This window comes from Delphinapterus leucas, chromosome 6 (genome assembly GCF_059928025.1).
Source record: "Delphinapterus leucas isolate spDelLeu-1000000601 "Yukka" chromosome 6, BTC_Dleu_Yukka2, whole genome shotgun sequence".
Classification (NCBI taxonomy): domain Eukaryota; kingdom Metazoa; phylum Chordata; class Mammalia; order Artiodactyla; family Monodontidae; genus Delphinapterus; species Delphinapterus leucas.
Window position 1 is genome coordinate 76,111,468 of NC_143134.1, and position 17,536 is coordinate 76,129,003.

Below are 17,536 nucleotides of genomic sequence, written 5' to 3' on the forward strand. Positions count from 1 at the left end.
CCAATTACAGTCGAACACAACAGGGAACCTTCTCTTTCTCCTTTGCATATCTGTAATTTCCTACTGTAGCAGTGAAAAACACCTCCTTCTCCCCCTTATCATCAATTTATTTACTAATTTGTTCAAGTGTAGAGTGCTGTGAAAGTAGTTTGAACATTGCTAATCTGTGCCACCATGAAATTCCTCCATTCCACCATCCCATCTTGTCTCTCAGCAGTGTTTTATTTTTTTGTGTTTTATGTCTTGCACATCTTTTGTTAAATGTGTTCCTAAGTATTTTATGGATTTTTGACTCTTAGAAATGGATTTCTCAAATTCATTTTTCAGTTGTTAACTGCTAGTACATAGATATAATTTGATATTTTTTCATTTGATCTGTATCTTGTGACACTATTGAATTCACTTCCTGAATTCTAGTAGTTGCTTTATAGATTCCACAGGACTTTCTGTGTAGGAAATCATACCCTTGCAAATAGATCTTTTTACTTGTTCCTTTTTAATCTTTTACCTCTTTATTGTGCTTCACTACATTGTCTAGTACCTCTAGGACAATGTTGAAAAGAAGTGGTGTGATTTGATACCCCTGCTTATTCCCAGGCTTAGGGGGAAAGCACTCAATATTCCACAATTAAGTATTATGTCTGCTGTATACTTATCATAGATGCCCTTTACCATGTGGAGGAAATTTCTTTCTATTCCTAGTTTGCTGAAAATCATATGGCTTTTGTACTTTATTCTGATAATACAATAACTTGGATTGATGTAGCATTCAAAATCAACCAATCTCACATCCCTGGGATAAATTCTACTTGGTCATGTATATTGCTGGATTCTGTTTACTAATATTTTGTTAAGGATTTTTGTATATGTGTTCATGAGGGATATTGTAATACTTTTGTCAGGATTATACTGGAATCATAAAATGACTTGTCCCTTCCTTTTTGTTCTGAAAAGGTTTTTGGTATTACTGCTTCCTTATCTGTTTGATAGAATTTATCAGTGGAAATAAAAAAAGAAATGTACTCTTTGTGAAAACACATAGCTACAATATCATCACACTAAAAAATTTTCTTATAAGTACCATTAAATAGCTAGTCAGTGTTCAAATTTCTGATCATCCCATGAATGCCAGTAAGAATACCATAACTTTAAAAGTTCTTTTGATTGAGTATATGGTAATTAAGGTAATATTTTCTTTTCCTTATATTAAGGTTCGTGACCATAAAAAATTAAGAGTGAATGCTGTTATTGCTCCTAAGAGTTCATATGCAGACAAAGCACCTTCACGACCATTGAATGAACTCAAGTAAGTCTTGAAAATATTATTAGAACTAAGCTGTTACTTTGAATATTGAATAATCATTTCTCTCAAATATATTTTAATTATTTCTTTGTCACATAAATATGTTTCTTATAGGCTGTATTATTCCCTTTTAGGATCTCTTCCTAAGTCTAAAATAAGGAAAAATCTAGGCCCAGGAACAGACCATGGTATCAGTTAGTATATGATGGTGATTTTTTAAATCAGTGGAATAATATTGGACTACTTAGTAAAAGCTAGTAAAATAGTTGGTTAGTTATTGGGAAAATAAAAGGGTAAATCATCACTTCATAATATAAAAATAATTTCCAGAAGGATCAAATGGAAAAACTGCAATTATAAAACAGCTATAAGTAAATAAAGTCTTAATTCTGTATAAAAGCAATGGTAGAAGCAACAAAAGAAGAGATTAATGGTTTGTAATTATAAATATTAAACTTTTCGGACAAGGAAATAAATCTGAATATTAATCACTTAATATTAAGTGACTAAACTATACAAAGAAAATACTTTCTGTACCATTGTTAATTTATTTTTTATTTATTGTTTAGTCACCACATGTCAACTAGGATTTTTTTTTAAATGATATTTTAAGAAGAAAAACCTAATAGTTGCTTTTCCTTTCAGACAATATGGATTTTTCTCTTATTTGCGAGAGTTATTTGATGCACCTGATCCTGTCATGAGTTACCTCTGCTGCCAGTATCACATTCATGAAGTTCCTGTAGGAACTGAAAGAACCAGAGAAAGAATTGAACGGGTAAGAAAGTACTGAATCAGTACCAAAAATGTAGTTTTGTTAAAACTTCTTAGCTTAAAGTCAAGGAAAACTTGTAATTTAGGGAAACATGCCATTGTTTTTAACCATACAGAAATTATCTTGGTATTTTCCATTTTTAATATGACATAGGACAGTGAACGTTGACTAATACTTGACGACAGGAGTGGTGTGGAGTTACCTAGAGCAGGGGCCCCCGACCCCCAGGCTGCACACACAGCAGGAGGTGAGCGGTGGGCAACCGAGCGAAGCTTCATCTGCCGCTCCCCATTTTTCCCCATCACTTGCATTACTGCCTGAATCGTCCCCCCCACCCACCCAGCCCAGGTCTGTGAAAAATTGTCTTCCACGAAACTGATCGCTGGTGCCAAAAAGGTTGGGGACCGCTGACCTAGAGTAAATAAATAATACATGTAGGGTAGTTAAGTTAAAACCTGAAGAGACACGTGGCTCTCTTATGTGATTCTGCCTTGCTTGACAAACATTTGTTCAAACATTAACGGTTTAGTCATTTAAATTCTTGTATTCTGTTTTTCAGACAAATTATACTTTAGGATGGTAGGCTAGGATATGTAACTGCTTTGGTAAGCCCTCCCCTTAAAGTTTCCATTTAAGATTATCTTATGTGAATGACCACCCCTTAATAGGATTTCGTTTTCCTGTCTAGTACAGCTACATAAACTCTAAGTTCCTATATTCTGCTAATGCTGCTTGGAGTTTTCTTCTCCTTACAAGTAATCTCTAAGACTCCAAACCACCTTCATTGCTTTTATCAAAGGGAGAAACAGGGAAGAAGTCTCCTCTAGAAAAGATTTTTCCTTAATACCAAGTTGCCATATTAATACTGCTTGTAGGACCCAATTACAGACCTAACTGCTATTTATAATAGTGAACTTATTAGAGAATGTGTTTTAAATTTTTTAACAACCATTCTACAAGTATCCCTGGGATATTCATTTGTAATTTCGGGGCCTCTATATACCTCATTAACAGAAGATAGAAATGGGGGCTCATTACTAACCCATTTTGCACAGACAAACCATTATTACTTATGGTAAGTTGCCTGTGTCTTCGATTAAAAATTATATTATGGTGACCATTTGGGGAAACCAAAAATACAACTCTCCATGTGGGTGTACCTCTCTCTTTGGTCTTCATAGATGGGGTTTAAAAAAAGAGGACAAGACTATATACATAGACCAATCCAATTTCTGTCATAACTTCAGAGGTAGGTAGGGTGCTATCTCTGAAGCTTAGGATCGTAGGTATTCTTTACTATTGCAGGAAGACTATAGAAAATTTGGTAAGGGCTTTCATAGCTTTACTTTGGGGCAGAAAGGAGCAGTACTGCACTTGGAAAATCCTTTCACTTTTTGAACAGTGCTTCAAGTTGATTTTTATGCACTTTTTAACATTTTGGTTAAGTCATCTAGAGAGCTTTAACTCTACTGTCTGTACTAGAAAAATAACATTGTATATAGTAAAGCAAAGTCAGACACCTAATAAAGCCCTTGACATTGTCTTAGCCATCTTTCAGAAGATACAAACCTTCATTGAGGAAATTCAGTCTTAATGTTTCATGTCTACCTAATGACAAATAATGGCTATATTTCTTCCTTAGAATAAAAATAACATTCTTTAGTGTAAGTTTTGCTTTATTATCAAGTCCTGACATTTTAGATTCTGTAAATGATTATACTCTATTTATGCAGTTGTTCTCGTTAATTTCCAAGGCTGGTCTCTGGTTAAATTGTCTGCTGACCTCCTTAGCTTAACAATGTTCTTTTTGCTGAGAGCACTCCCACCATCTCTGTCAGTTTCAATTTGCTTAAAACTTATTTTCATGAAATGTGGGTAGGCTAACCTCATCTAGGCTTTCCCTTCATTTCAAATTATTCAGCATTTGTGGATGCCAGTTCATACCCTATTAAACTAAGTATGCTTAAATATGTCTTATCTCTTCACTTAAACTTCTAGAGAGAAACAAGCCACAAGAATACTGGTAGTAAACCTTTAGAGATTGGAAAAAACTACAGCAGCCTATTCTTTATAAATAACAGTAACAGATCCAATGTTAGGGTGTTTAGAATGTGCATTAGTTTATGAAACTCCTTAAATAAATTGTTGAGAGAAAAGATCTCCAAAAAATGCAAAGTCTTTGAAGTCCTTGAAAAGTGTGTGCATTAAGTATTCCCCAAATATACAGGAATTAAATATAAGATTATGTATCTTTGAACAATATAACTGAGGGGAGGGGAGAGTAAATGTGTTAGTTGAGATAACACAGTTCAGTCTACAGGGAAGTTGACTCCTGGTATCTCTTCTGTAGATAAAGTCCCAAAAGTACACTTACTTGGGAGAGATCGTATAGTGAAGTAGAAGTATAGCCAACTTTGGTTGTTGTTTTGGTTTTCTCCCAGTTCTCTCTTCCTTAGTGGTGTTTTCCCAAATAATAACCTGAATTTTATCACTCACCTTTTTAGAGATGTTGGGTACATTTTTTAAAAAATAAAGTATATCCTAGTATATTTTGATCTTCTAAAATTCATGAGATCTGTATTTTTAATTCGTTAGTCCTTTTAAAAATATGTCATAATTATTCTTAGATGTGCACTGAATGCGTATTTTACATTATAGGTAATACAAGAAACCCGATTAAAACAAATTTATACAGCAGAAGAAAAGTTTGTGGTGAAAACTTCTTTTTATTCAAACCAAGTTATTTCTAGTAACACATCCCTAAAAGTAGCCCAGTTTCTCACAGTCACTGTGGATCTAGAGCAAAGACGACACTTAGAAGAACAGCTAAAGGTTGGTCATTTAAAAAAAATTTTTTTTTAATTGAAGTACAGTTGATTTACAATGTTGCATTAGTTTCTGGGGTATAGCAAAGTGATTCAGTTATAGATATATACTTTTTCATATTCTTTTCCATTGTGGTTTATTACAAGATATTGAATATAGTTCCCTGTGCTATATAGTAGGACCTTGTTGTTTATACATTCTATCTATAATAGTTTGCATCTGTTAATCCCAAACTCCCAATCCATCCATCCTCTGCCTCCCCCTTTCCCTTGGCAATTGCATATCTGTTCTCTATGTCTATGAGTGTGTTTTGTAAATAACTTTGTGTCATATTTTAGATTCCACATATAAGTGATATATAGTATTTATCTTTCTCTTTCTGACTTCACTTATAATCTCTAGGTCCATCCATGTTGCTGCAAATGGCGTTATTTTGTTCTTTTTTATGGCTGAGTAGTGTTCCATTGTATGTATGTACCACATCTTCCTTATCCATTTATCTGTTGATGGACATTTAGGTTGTTTCCATGTCTTGGCCATTGTAAATAGTGCTCCTATGAACACTGGGGTGCATGTATTTTTCAAATTATAGTTTTGTCTGGATATATGCCCAGGAGTGGGATTGCTGGATCATATGGTAACTCTGTTTTTAGTTTTTTGAAGAACCTCCATACTGTTTTCCATGGTGGCTACACCAAGTTACATTCCCACCAACAGTGTAGGAGGGTTCCCTTTTCTCCACACCCTCTCCAGCATTTTTGATGACCATTCTGACTGGTATGTGGTGGTACCTCGTTGTGGTTTCACTTTGCAGTTCTCTAATAATTAGCAATGTTGAACATCTTTTCATGTGCCTATTGGCCATCTGTTTATCTTCTTTGGAGAATACCTATCTAGGTCTTCTGCCCAATTTTTGATTGGATTATTTTTGAGTTATATGAGCTGTTTGTATATTTTGGAAATTAAGCTTTTGTCAGTTGCATCCTTTGCAGATATTTTCCCCTAGTCCGTAGGTTGTCTTTTCATTTTGTTTATGGTTTCCTTTCATGTGCAAAAGCTTGTAAGTTTAAGTCCCATTTGTTTATTTTTGCTTTTATTTCTTATTGCCTTGGGAGACTGACTTAAGAAAACATTGGTATGATTTATGTCAGAGAATGTATGGTGTTATGTCTTTTATATCTAAGTTAAAGATTGGTTATTTTGAGTATTAATAAAGAATATTAACTGGAGTTATAATACGTTAGCCTGTTTTTTAAATATACTAACAATATTGCATATTCCATAGGAAATTAATAGAAAATTGCAAGCAGTAGAATCAGGGTTGATTGCCTTACGTGAGACAAACAAACACCTAGAACACAAAGATAATGAACTTAGACAAAAGAAGAAGGAGCTTCTTGAAAGGAAAACCAAGAAGAGACAACTGGAACAAAAAATTAGTTCCAAACTAGGAAGGTATCTTTCAGCCTATTTTGGGGTAAGGGGGCTGGGTGGGTGGTACAAAAGCACTATAAGGATATTGTTAGTTATACGTTGTAATGACGACACAATTCCCACCAGCAATCTGCGTACAATTTCTCTCTCAAACTTACCCTCCTACCCAAAACATGGGACAAAGGGAGGTGAATCTTAAGTGTTGTGAGTTTTTCTGTTCCCTGATCTGCTGTTGTCATCCCTGGACCCCCTTTCTGTTCTTAAAAATTATTGAGGACCTTGAGGAAGTTTTGTTTCTATGGATTATATCTATTGATATTTACCAAATTAGAAATTAAATTCATTAAAACGATAATAAAGCCATACATCAACATATTTATGAAAAAGTTTTCCAAACAAAATACATCTAGCAAGAAGAATGACATTGTTTTTACATTTTTGTAAATCTCTTTCGATGAAGTCAGTTGTTTTTCATATGTGCTTCTGCATTCACTGGGTTGTGAGATGTTTTGGTTGAAGTATATGAAGAAAATCTGGCCTCACATAGATATGCAGCTGGAAAAGGGAGAAGTGCTTTAATAGACTTTTCAGTGTATGTATTATCAAAACTTGCCAAGGTGTGGTTTGTGAAAGTTTAATTGCAACATGGAATGTGAACTCATCAGTGAAGTTGTGCACTCCTACATTACTTTAAGTGCATCATTCACCCATGAATGACTTTGTTACATTATGCTAGCTTACTGTGAGATCCCAGGCAATTGTTCTCAGAACTTACTGTTTTATTTTGAATTTAGATATTTTATAGAAACTTGGAATATATAAGATGGGATAAAAGCTATTAGGGTGTTCAGTCTGGGGAAAGGAACTGTGGCTTCCAGTTTCAAGGCTTTTCCCATGTCCTGTCATGACACAGCACAGACCTTTCTGTTTTGATTGTTCTTTTATGCTTCTTTGCTATAGAATAAAAATATAGATATCAATAACATAATAAATGACAGCTCAGTCTTGAATAAGGTACAAGTTTACCTTGATCTAATATAATAGTGTTTCTAAACACATTCATAAATTAAATATTTAAAATGCTTTAAGAAAAAAAAAATTTTAAGCAAACAATTGCCCATTAACTTTTGTTTAAAAAGTCAGTAATGTACCTTGGTTGCTTAAAGCAAGATATAGCTATTTAGTCTAACTGACTGCCTAGAATTTTTTTCTACTTTAACCTTTCACTTCTGTCTTCAGTCATCTACAAGACATTTACTGTTGGAGTGCTGTATTGAACTCATTGTCTAAAGCTAAACTTTCTCCTCATAAAGTAATGCTGATTTTTGTAGTGCAGTAACCTTTCATAGCCATTGTCATCCTGCTGTCTCATACCTCCAGTTACTCACTTTGGAATACTGCAGTGGTGACATGGTTAATGGTCTCTACTTGACTAGTCTCCTTCTCCGTTTAGTGCGTCCAGAATACTGTCATCCAGTTTATCTTCTTTTCACGTTCCTACCCCCTTCAAGAATATCTTATAGCTCCCTACCTTTACTACATGAAATTTAATTAAATACTGCTTTCCTTTAGATTGGCTTTCAAGTTTTTCAAAATCTTATTTCACTCCACCCATTCTAATTTCCTCCCTGTCTTCCCCAAAGTCTCTTCATGTACCATTCAGTCCACTCTACAGCATCCACTGAACTTATTCATTCTTGTTTATTATTGCTTCCATCGTTTGTTCTTGATTTTTCCCTTGAGGCAACATGATGTAGTGGAAAGACTTGGACTTTGATGTCAAACACATCTTACAACATCTTACAATTTAGTATCTGGGATCTTAGGTAGCAACTTCTGAGCCTTAGTTTCTTCATCTTAAAGAGCAAAGTATTAACCTTTAGGATTGTTGTATTGCCTTTTCATTATATATTTTTTTTACCTGTTAATCAGATCTCCACAGTTAAGCTCCTTAAGGGAAGGGACTATATTTATAAACAGTGTTTATCAGTTATGGGCCAGACACTATACTAAGTGTGTTCCATAATTTGCCTTGTTTTAGTATTCACCAGAGCCCAGTGGAGAAGTACTATTATTATTTACAGTTTATAGATGAGGAAACTGAAGCTCAGAGAAGTAAGTTGTTCAGTTATATCGCTCATTAGTGGCAAAGAGGAAATTTAAATCCATCTTTCTGATTCCAGATCCTATACCATTAGCCACTAGCATTACCTAGACTATGCTGGGCACATACTCTATCTCAAAAAATATTTTCAATCTTGAGTGGTTACACAAAATGACTGTTTAACCTAGAAGCTAGCAGTTAACATCTGAGTAGCATTGCTAAATAGCCCACCCATAAAGCAGCAGGGGGGCCTAAGAATTTGGGCTCAATCCTTGTGTTTTCTCTGATTTCCACATCATTATGCATTTCATACAGTTTAAAGCTGATGGAACAGGATACTTGCAACCTTGAAGAGGAAGAACGAAAAGCAAGCACCAAAATCAAAGAAATAAATGTTCAAAAAGCCAAACTTGTTACTGAATTAACAAACCTGATAAAGGTAAGCCATTTTCTTAATTTTAGTCATATTTTTTTTGTTGCAGGTTGACAGCAAAATCTTAGCAAGAGATTGTATTGTTGGACATTTCTCATTATAGATCAGTAAATTGGTTTAAAGCACTCATTAAGCTAAATTATTTTATTCCAGATGACTCAAATATACAAGAAAACTTGAAAATTCTCTTAGAATTATAAAAAGAATTATTTGATAGAGGTATCAGTCACATTAGAAAAATGTTATTTTTTTCATGGTTTATAATTTTGTTTTTTAAAAGAAACTATTGTTTTTCTTAGTTGTAAAACAAACTCATAGGGGTTTTTTATTCCTAGATTTGTACTTCTTTGCATATACAAAAAGTAGATTTAATTCTTCAAAATACTACAGTGATCTCCGAGAAGAACAAATTAGAATCAGATTATATGGCTGCTTCATCACAGCTACGTCTCACAGAGGTAAAATGTTTACTTTTATTTTTTATTTTGGGGCTTCAGACCAGTTTGAAAATGTGTGTGTGCAGGGGGGGGGTGTATGTATATACGTATATATATATATATATATATATATATATATATATCTCATTCCTTGCAATATGCAGTTTTTTTATGCTCTTTAATTTACAAATTTAATGCATCCTGCTGATGAGGAAGCAATATTTGAAACCCTTTGTATGTATTCTGCATTTTATGTTATTTGATTGGGGGAGGTGTGGTAATAATCAGAAAAGAGAATTAGAGTCCCTGATTTAGTCACTTGAAGACCAAAGTCTCATGTCTGCTTTCTTAACCAATATAAATTATAGTTGTTACTGTTACCAAGCAGCAACTAGTAGCTTTTATTGCAGTTTGTATCCCATAAAGTAAACTGCAGATGAGTTCTAATGAACACTGAGAGTGGCCTTAGTGTGTAATCTTGGTGAGTTAACCTTCTGTTAATACCTGTGAAACGATGATAAATATCGAAATAGTGGGGGGTCGGGGGTGATGTACTAAGTTAACATAAATTCCAGAGAAGAACTAGCAACAAAATGAGTTAGTATAACAGTGGGATAGTTTATGAGTCTTTCAACTCCTTTCCCAAAAACAGAAGAGCAACTAGGATAACATAACAGTTAACAAACAACCCATGGACAACATATACAACAAACCAAGCTTTAAGGTATCCCTATAGGTGTACTGCAGTATATTCTCACACTTAACCACCCAGGGTTAACATCAGGCTAGTTAAGGGCTTAGTCCTCAATAAAGCTACCCTTACTTCAAATGCTAGCTGCAAGTTCAGAGGTCCCCAGGCCACCTGCACTTCTGACTAACTGGCTACAAATTCAAGAGCTCTTATGACTCCCCCAGGTTCTGTAATTATCTAGAGTGACTCACAGAACTGAAGAAATGGCTATATTTAACAATTACAGTTTTATTATAAACGATACAAATCCCTACTAGTCAAATGAAGAGACATGTAGGGTGAGGTCTGGGAGGGTCCTGAACACAGTTTCTGTACACTTTTCTGGTGAAATCAGGATGTGTCACCCTCCTGCCATCAGTGTGTTCACTAACCAAGAAGCTCTATGGAGCTTCAGTGTTCAGGACATTTATTAGGGTTGCATTACCTAGGCATGATTGATTGGATCATTGGCCATGTGGTTGAACTCAATCTCCAGCCCTCCCCTCTAGTCACATGATTTGTCTTTCTGGCGTTGCCTTCGCCCATCCTGAGTCACTCCTTAGCATAGTAAAGTCAGGTGTGATCCTAGTAGGGGCCCATGAATAACAAAGACAGACACTCCTATCACTCAGACAATTCCTAGGGTTTTAGAGTCTTCCTCCCAAGAACCAGGGACAAACATCAGTCAAATTCTATATTTTACAACACCTGTGAACTCCAAACTATAGGTGGGTAAGATCAAATCAGCAGCAGCATCAAGACTGGTGTGGTATCAGAAAGTATGTGGTAAGAAGCAGAGGGAAGGCTCCAAGAATCCAAAAATCAAGTCACCAACAGATACTCATCTCTAAAGAAGAGAGGCCCCATTTGGTGTGGAAAGTTCAGCAGACCAATTTGAGAGCAGCTGAAACTGGGAGGTGACCATAGACTCAAGAAAGGTCAGGTGGTGCTGGGGTGGTGGTTTAGGCCTTGTGAACTCTCAAATTAACCGAAACTGCTTTGCAGAACAAAGCTGCTTACTGAGGAGAACTAGAACTACAGGATAGACTAAGGAGATAGTAAGCATGTATCATGTGATTATAAGGCTGACACAGTAGCTAAAGGCACAACAGTCTAAACATGGGAGAAGGGAGACAGTGTAAGTAAAATGGAATATATTTGCTGATTGTCCTATAGGTACTATCAGGAAATAAAAGGATACTACTTCAGATTAGATGCTTTGGGAGAGGGAAATGAGGGAGAATTTCAATATTGTTTATAGTAGGAACCAGTATCTCAAAAAAGATATTAAGGCCGTAAGGATATTGCATAAGATATTTTGCACATAAATAATCTTTCAAATAAAAATAGCTTTCCTGGGCTTCCCTGGTGGTGCAGTGGTTGAGAGTCCGCCGGCCGATACAGGGGACGCAGGTTGATGCCCCGGGAAGATCCCACATGCTGCAGAGCAGCTGGGCCCGTGAGCCATGGCCGCTGAGCCTGTGCGCCCGGAGCCTGTGCTCCACAACTGGAGAGGTCACAGCAGTGAGAGGGCCGTGTACCGCAAAAAAAAAAAAAAAAAAAAAAATAGCTTTCCTAAATGCCAACAATAGATGAAAAAGGGAGAAGGGGACAATATAAAACAGATTACATCACTGAAGATTAGATATTTAATTTATATACATATTAAGACAACACAATGGCAGAACTTAGGCCAAACATCAATCATATCATTAAATATAAATGGAGACAATTTATCTTTTTAAAAAATTTTTTGAAGTAAATTCCAATACTATGCATAATATGAGAGGCACATCTAAAAGAAAGAGATTCAAAAAGGTTTAAAATGAAGGACAATGAGCACAAGGGATCTTTGGGGGTCAAAAAGGCTCAAAATATTAATCAAAAATATATGATAAACCTATTAATTTCATAATTGATGCTTAAAATATTAATGGTCACCTTTGGAGGATATTGGGAACAAGCTCATGATTTTCAAAAATGGCAAAGAAAGAACCTAGCATTTATGCTGTCTTTTTTATGTGAACTATTTAGGATAAACAAATGAGATGGGGAAGTTTTTCTTTACAGAAGTATTTCAGTTAATAAATGCAGAAGGAAAAAAAAGAAAGAAAAGAAAAGAAATGCAGATGGAATTATAGTGTTAGAATATCACCACCTTGTAGCTGCTAATGAATCAGTGGATCACATTAGCTGCTAACATCACAAAAAGATAGCCAGATATTTATTTATGTGTATCCTGATGGAAGGACATAACACAACACCACCTATGAACTAATGTTGTGAAAAAATCAAATTTCAACCCGATTAAGCCTCTAGAACAAGGTTTCTCAGTCTCAGCACTATGAATATTTTGAACTGGATAATTCTTTTTGTGGGGGGGGCTGTCTTTACCAGCGTCCCTGGCCTCTATTTGCTAGATGCCAGTAGTACACCGTTCCCTCAGCTGTGACAACCAAAAATATTTCCAGACACTGCCCTGGGGAGCAGAATTGCCCCCATTCAGAACCATTGCTCTAAAACTACAGTTTACAGGAAATACAGGAGAGCAAAAAATATGCTAAATGACTCCACAGGAATACAGTCAGCAAAATCTAGAACGTAAGGGACTATATAGGGACAAATCATTTACTTTAGCACTGTCCAATAGGAATATAGTGCAAGCTGTATGTCATTATAAAGTCTCTAGTGACCAAATTTTAAGAAGTAAAAAGAAATAGGTAAAATTATCTATCCATTTAATAGTATATTTAACTCAGTAAATTAAAATGTTATTTCAACATGTAATCAATGTTGGAAAATTATTGAGATATTTTACAATTTTATAATAAGCCCTCAAAATACTGTAATAAATACTTACATCTGAATTTAGATGATAAATTTTCATCACAAATATTAGATTTTATAAAACTTAAGAGTTGCAAAAGTAAATTCATATACTCAGATTATTCTAAACATTTTCTGGTGGCTAAAGTGAGTATTGATTTTAAATTATTTTAAATTAAAAATTTATTCTCTCAGAACTCTAGTCACATATGACTTGTGCCTTACTTTATTGGGCAGTGCAGTACTGTAACGAAGATAAAAAGGGGAGAGGAAATGTATAAGCTAAAAGGGACTTAAAAAACGTACTAACCAAATACTATGTGTGGACATTATTTTGATCCTGATTTGAGCAAAGCAACTACTTAAAGAAGAAGTTCTAAGAAATGGAATTTTGAATATTGACTCAATATCTGATAATATTAGAGTTTACTGACAGTATTTTTTAAGTTTGATAATGTGGTTATGGATTTTTTTATCTTTTAGAAATACATTGCCGTAATATTTACAAAGAAAATAATGTTTGGAATTGCTTCAAAATAATCCAGGGAGGGGGCCACGTGGGGAGCAAGTGTAGATGAAACTGTGATGGTCATGAGTTGAAAATTGTTGAAGAAGCTGGATGGTAGATACATAAAGGTTTATTATACTGTTCTCTCTCCTGTTTCATATATTTCTACATTTCCCATAATAAAAAGTAAATGTTTCTATTCTTGGCCATGATGAAACAGGGGCTCAGTTTACCCTCTTATTTTAAACCACTAAAAGATGGGACAAAGTATATAAAACAAAGATTTTCAGACACTGAATAACAGGCAGCACAGGACAGTGATTCCCTAAGAGGAGGGAAAACAGAACCAGGTGAGCTCTACAATTGCCTTAATTAGCTTATTGCCTGGAGAGTTTCTAGGCCACGATGTAGGGAAGAGGGATTTAATAGGAGAGAGCATAACAGTACAAATCCTACAGACATTAAAAGGATTTGTTCATTGAAATGAACAAATTTCTTAAAAGATACAAGCTATCAAAGATCACTGAAGAAGGAGCTAATTAGAATAGCCCTATATTTACTAAAGAAATCATATTTGTAGTTAAAAGTCTTCCCATAAAGAAAACTACAGGCCCAGTGGCTTCACTGTTGAATTCTACCAAGCATTTAAAATAATTAATATCAATTCTATCTAAAGTCTAGAAAAGGTGAAAAGGAAGGGAATACGTCTTGACACATTATATGAGGCCAGCCTTAGATATCAAAACCAGACAAAAGAAAACTACACACCAATATCTCTCATGAACATAGATGAAGAAATTCTTAATAAAATGTTAGCAAATCAAATTCAGCAGTATATAAGAGTAGTCTATCCTAACTAAATGAGTTTATCCCAGAAATACAAGGTTGATTCACTTTAAATCTCTACTAGAAATGTGCAACAAGGCAAGAAAAAGAGAAGGCTTACATATTGAAAAGGGAGAAGAGACCTGCCCATTTCAGACAAGTATGATATTTCTGTGGAAAATATTAAGGAATGTACAGAAATGCTTCTAGTTGAATTTAGCAAGGTTGCAGGATACAAGTTTCAATATGTAGAAATCAGTTGTGGTTCCGTCTGCTAGCAGTGAACAATTTGAAACTGAAATTTAAAAATACTGTATACAATAGCATCAAAAATATTAAGTACGTAGGGATGTATATATTTTGGGTTGGCCAAAAAGTTCATTCGGGTTTATTTGTAAGATGCTACAAAAGCCCGAACGAACTTTTTGGCCAGCCCGATATATATGACCTATACACTAAAAACTATAAAAGTAAACGGAATTGATTGTGTTCATGGATCAGTGATTCAAGATTTGTTAGAATGTCAGTGCTCCTCCAAATCTGTAGACTCGCTAAAATTCCTAGCAGGGTTTTTGGAAGGGTTTTAGTTTTTGGAAGTTGACAAGCTTATTCTAGAATGCAGTGGGCTTAGAAGAACTTTGAGAAAGAACAAATTGTATGACAGAAACTACCTAAGACTTATTACAAAGCTACAGTAATGAAGACACCATTGTATTGGTGTAAAAATAGACATATGGATCAGTGGAACAGAGAATCCAGAAATAGATACACATATATACAGTCTGTTGTTTTTTGGCAAAGATACTGAGGCAATTTAACGTAGAAAGAATAGTTTAACAAATAGTGCTGGGACAATTGAATAGTCACATACAAAAAATGAACCACAACCCTTACCTCATACCATATACAAATGGATCATAGACTTAAATGTAAGAACTAAAGCTATAAAACTTCTTGAAGAAAACATAAGAGAAAATCTTAGTGACCTTAGTTTTGACAAAATAGAATAAATAGAACACTAAAAGCATGAATTATAAAGGGAAAGAAATCAGAAGTTGTACTTCCTCAAAATTAAAAATTTTTCAGTAGACACTGCTAAGGCAGGCTACACACTGGGGAAATGTATTTGCAAAACATACATCTGACAGAGGACTTGTATTTAGATGAAGGGCTCTTACTGTGGGCCAAATCTAGCCTAAGGTCTGTTTATGTAAAGTCCCTGCAAGCTAAGAATAGTTTCTGCATTTTTAAAAGCCTCCACCCAAAAAAAGAAGAACATGTAACAGACTGTATGTGGTCCTCAAAACCTAAAATATTTACTTAGTGGCTCTGTATAGAAAAAGTTTGCTGACCCCCGATAGATACTATAACAAGAACTCTTAACAATCATCAATATAAGCAAGACAATTCAGTCAAAAAAACAGGCCAAAGATTTAAACATAGTCTTCACTAAAGTATACAGAGAGCAAATGATCACATGAAAAGGTGCCCAACCTTATTAGTCAGTAGGGAAATGTGAATTAAAGCCATAATGAGCTATCACCACAGACCTACTAGAATGATTTAAAATTTTAAGACTGACCAAACCAAAGTGCTGGTGAGGGTGTGGAGCATCTGGCACTTGCATACATTTCTAGTAGAGATTTAAAGTGAATAACCACTTTGGAAGACCACTTGAGAGATTCTTAAATGCTAAACATATACCTGCCGTGTGAGCCAGCCATTCCTCTCCCAGTATTTACCCAAGAGAAATAAAAGTGTACGTCCATGGAAGACTAGTACACAAATGTGTAGCAACTTTCTTTGTAATAGCTAAAAAATATGAAATTCTACAAAATGCAGAATGCTTAGTGACTGAAATAAATCAGTGGTTACCTGCGAAGGGTACAGTGGGATGGATTACAGACGGATACACAGTTGTTGAAGGCGATAGACATGTTCATTATTAGTGGTGATGGTTTCACTGATGTACATATTTGTCAAAATTCATCAAGTTGTACACTTTATATATGTGCAGGTTATTTATCCATTAGTTACACTTCAGAACTGAAAAATTTAAGGAAAAAACTTATGAAGTCTTTTTTCAAGTATGAAATTTTATATGCAAGAGTAAAACGAGTAATATAACATCCATGTGTCCACTGTCTCTTCTAACAGATGTAACACTTCGCCATAATTGTTGCAGGGTTTTAAGACTATTCATGTATTCAGAGTCCCCTTGTACCCTTTCCTATCTATTCTTCTACTTTGCTAGAATATACTCCTTTCTGGCAGTGGTCTGTACATGATTCACTTTACACTTACCAGAAACAAACGTGTTGGGTAAAAGTGAACTATAGTAGTATCTTTCAGTGGAAAGAGTCTTTAGAGGCTGGGTAGCCATAGGATTGCATAGATGAATGGAAAGATTAAATCAGAGTAGAAGAAGAGCTTCATTATTCTGAAGCCAGCTTCTTCAAACTCTCTGGCTTCTTGAAAAAGCTTATGGCTAGAAGAAATGGGAAAAAAACCAAGAATTTTGCTAGCAGGTAAGCATCTTAAAGTACGCAAGCACAAACACACCTAGCCAAAAGGAGCTGAAGGTCAGGTTCCATATCCTAGGGTTGTGGGTAGTTCAGTTTGAGCAAAAACCGGAGGGTTGGAAGAGGGGAAAGTTCCACCCCACCCAAAGAAAAGGGGTGGAGGAAGACAGGAAGGCAGCGGGTGTAGCAGTAGTCACTCTGAATATGTAGAAGAGATCCGGCAAAGAAACTTGGGTCGGGGGTGTGGGGGTGGGTGCTGGATGTGGAACAAGTTTCCAGTGGAGAGCTCATCAGTGTTTACTTCGTGGGAGCATAAGGGAAGTCATCTGCAGATCGTGTGTTCTCTTGGTAAATAATGATAGAGCCCATGCCAAAGTTTCTTCATTGATTGAGCCTGTGAACCTGGTTGTTGAGTACGGTGTTACAGAAGAGATTTCATGAAGGAATTGACCCCTTATGCAGATATATGGAGCTTTCCGTCCGGTCACACGAGACAGTATTTGATCCTGCTGCCTGAAGTTTTGTTTTTGAATTAAGTGTCAATGAGAACTTACGAAAATTATGGGTGTCATGTTACATAAGTATCACAAAATCATGTTCACTTTGGAGTAAGCCCTCTCCCAGACTTCAGCCCCTGTTGACATGCTTAGAGATACTCTTCAGCAGCCTTAGTTCACATAGATGTACTAAGATTAGGTGCAAACTGTGACTCATCCATTTTGTTAGTAGTAGCAGAAATAGTAATATTTTGAGTTGAGCTAACTACTCTGGAGAGTAGGAAAGTACTTGTGAGGAGGTTTTGTTTTCAATCTT

At 35.3% G+C, this 17,536-nt stretch overlaps 1 protein-coding gene across 7 annotated transcripts in view; it reads left to right on the forward strand.

Annotated features, from left to right (window-relative positions):
* Positions 1 to 17,536, forward strand: part of SMC5 (structural maintenance of chromosomes 5) — a 102,455-nt gene that overhangs the window by 70,190 nt on the left and 14,729 nt on the right. For all 7 annotated transcript variants that reach the window (XM_089913289.1, XM_022573531.3, XM_022573532.3 and 4 more), the window contains 6 exons: positions 1,212 to 1,306; positions 1,949 to 2,081; positions 4,737 to 4,910; positions 6,190 to 6,359; positions 8,758 to 8,881; positions 9,211 to 9,333. In XM_089913289.1, coding sequence (XP_089769415.1) covers positions 1,212 to 1,306; positions 1,949 to 2,081; positions 4,737 to 4,910; positions 6,190 to 6,359; positions 8,758 to 8,881; positions 9,211 to 9,333 — 819 coding nt within the window. The remainder of the gene's footprint in view (positions 1 to 1,211; positions 1,307 to 1,948; positions 2,082 to 4,736; positions 4,911 to 6,189; positions 6,360 to 8,757; positions 8,882 to 9,210; positions 9,334 to 17,536) is intronic.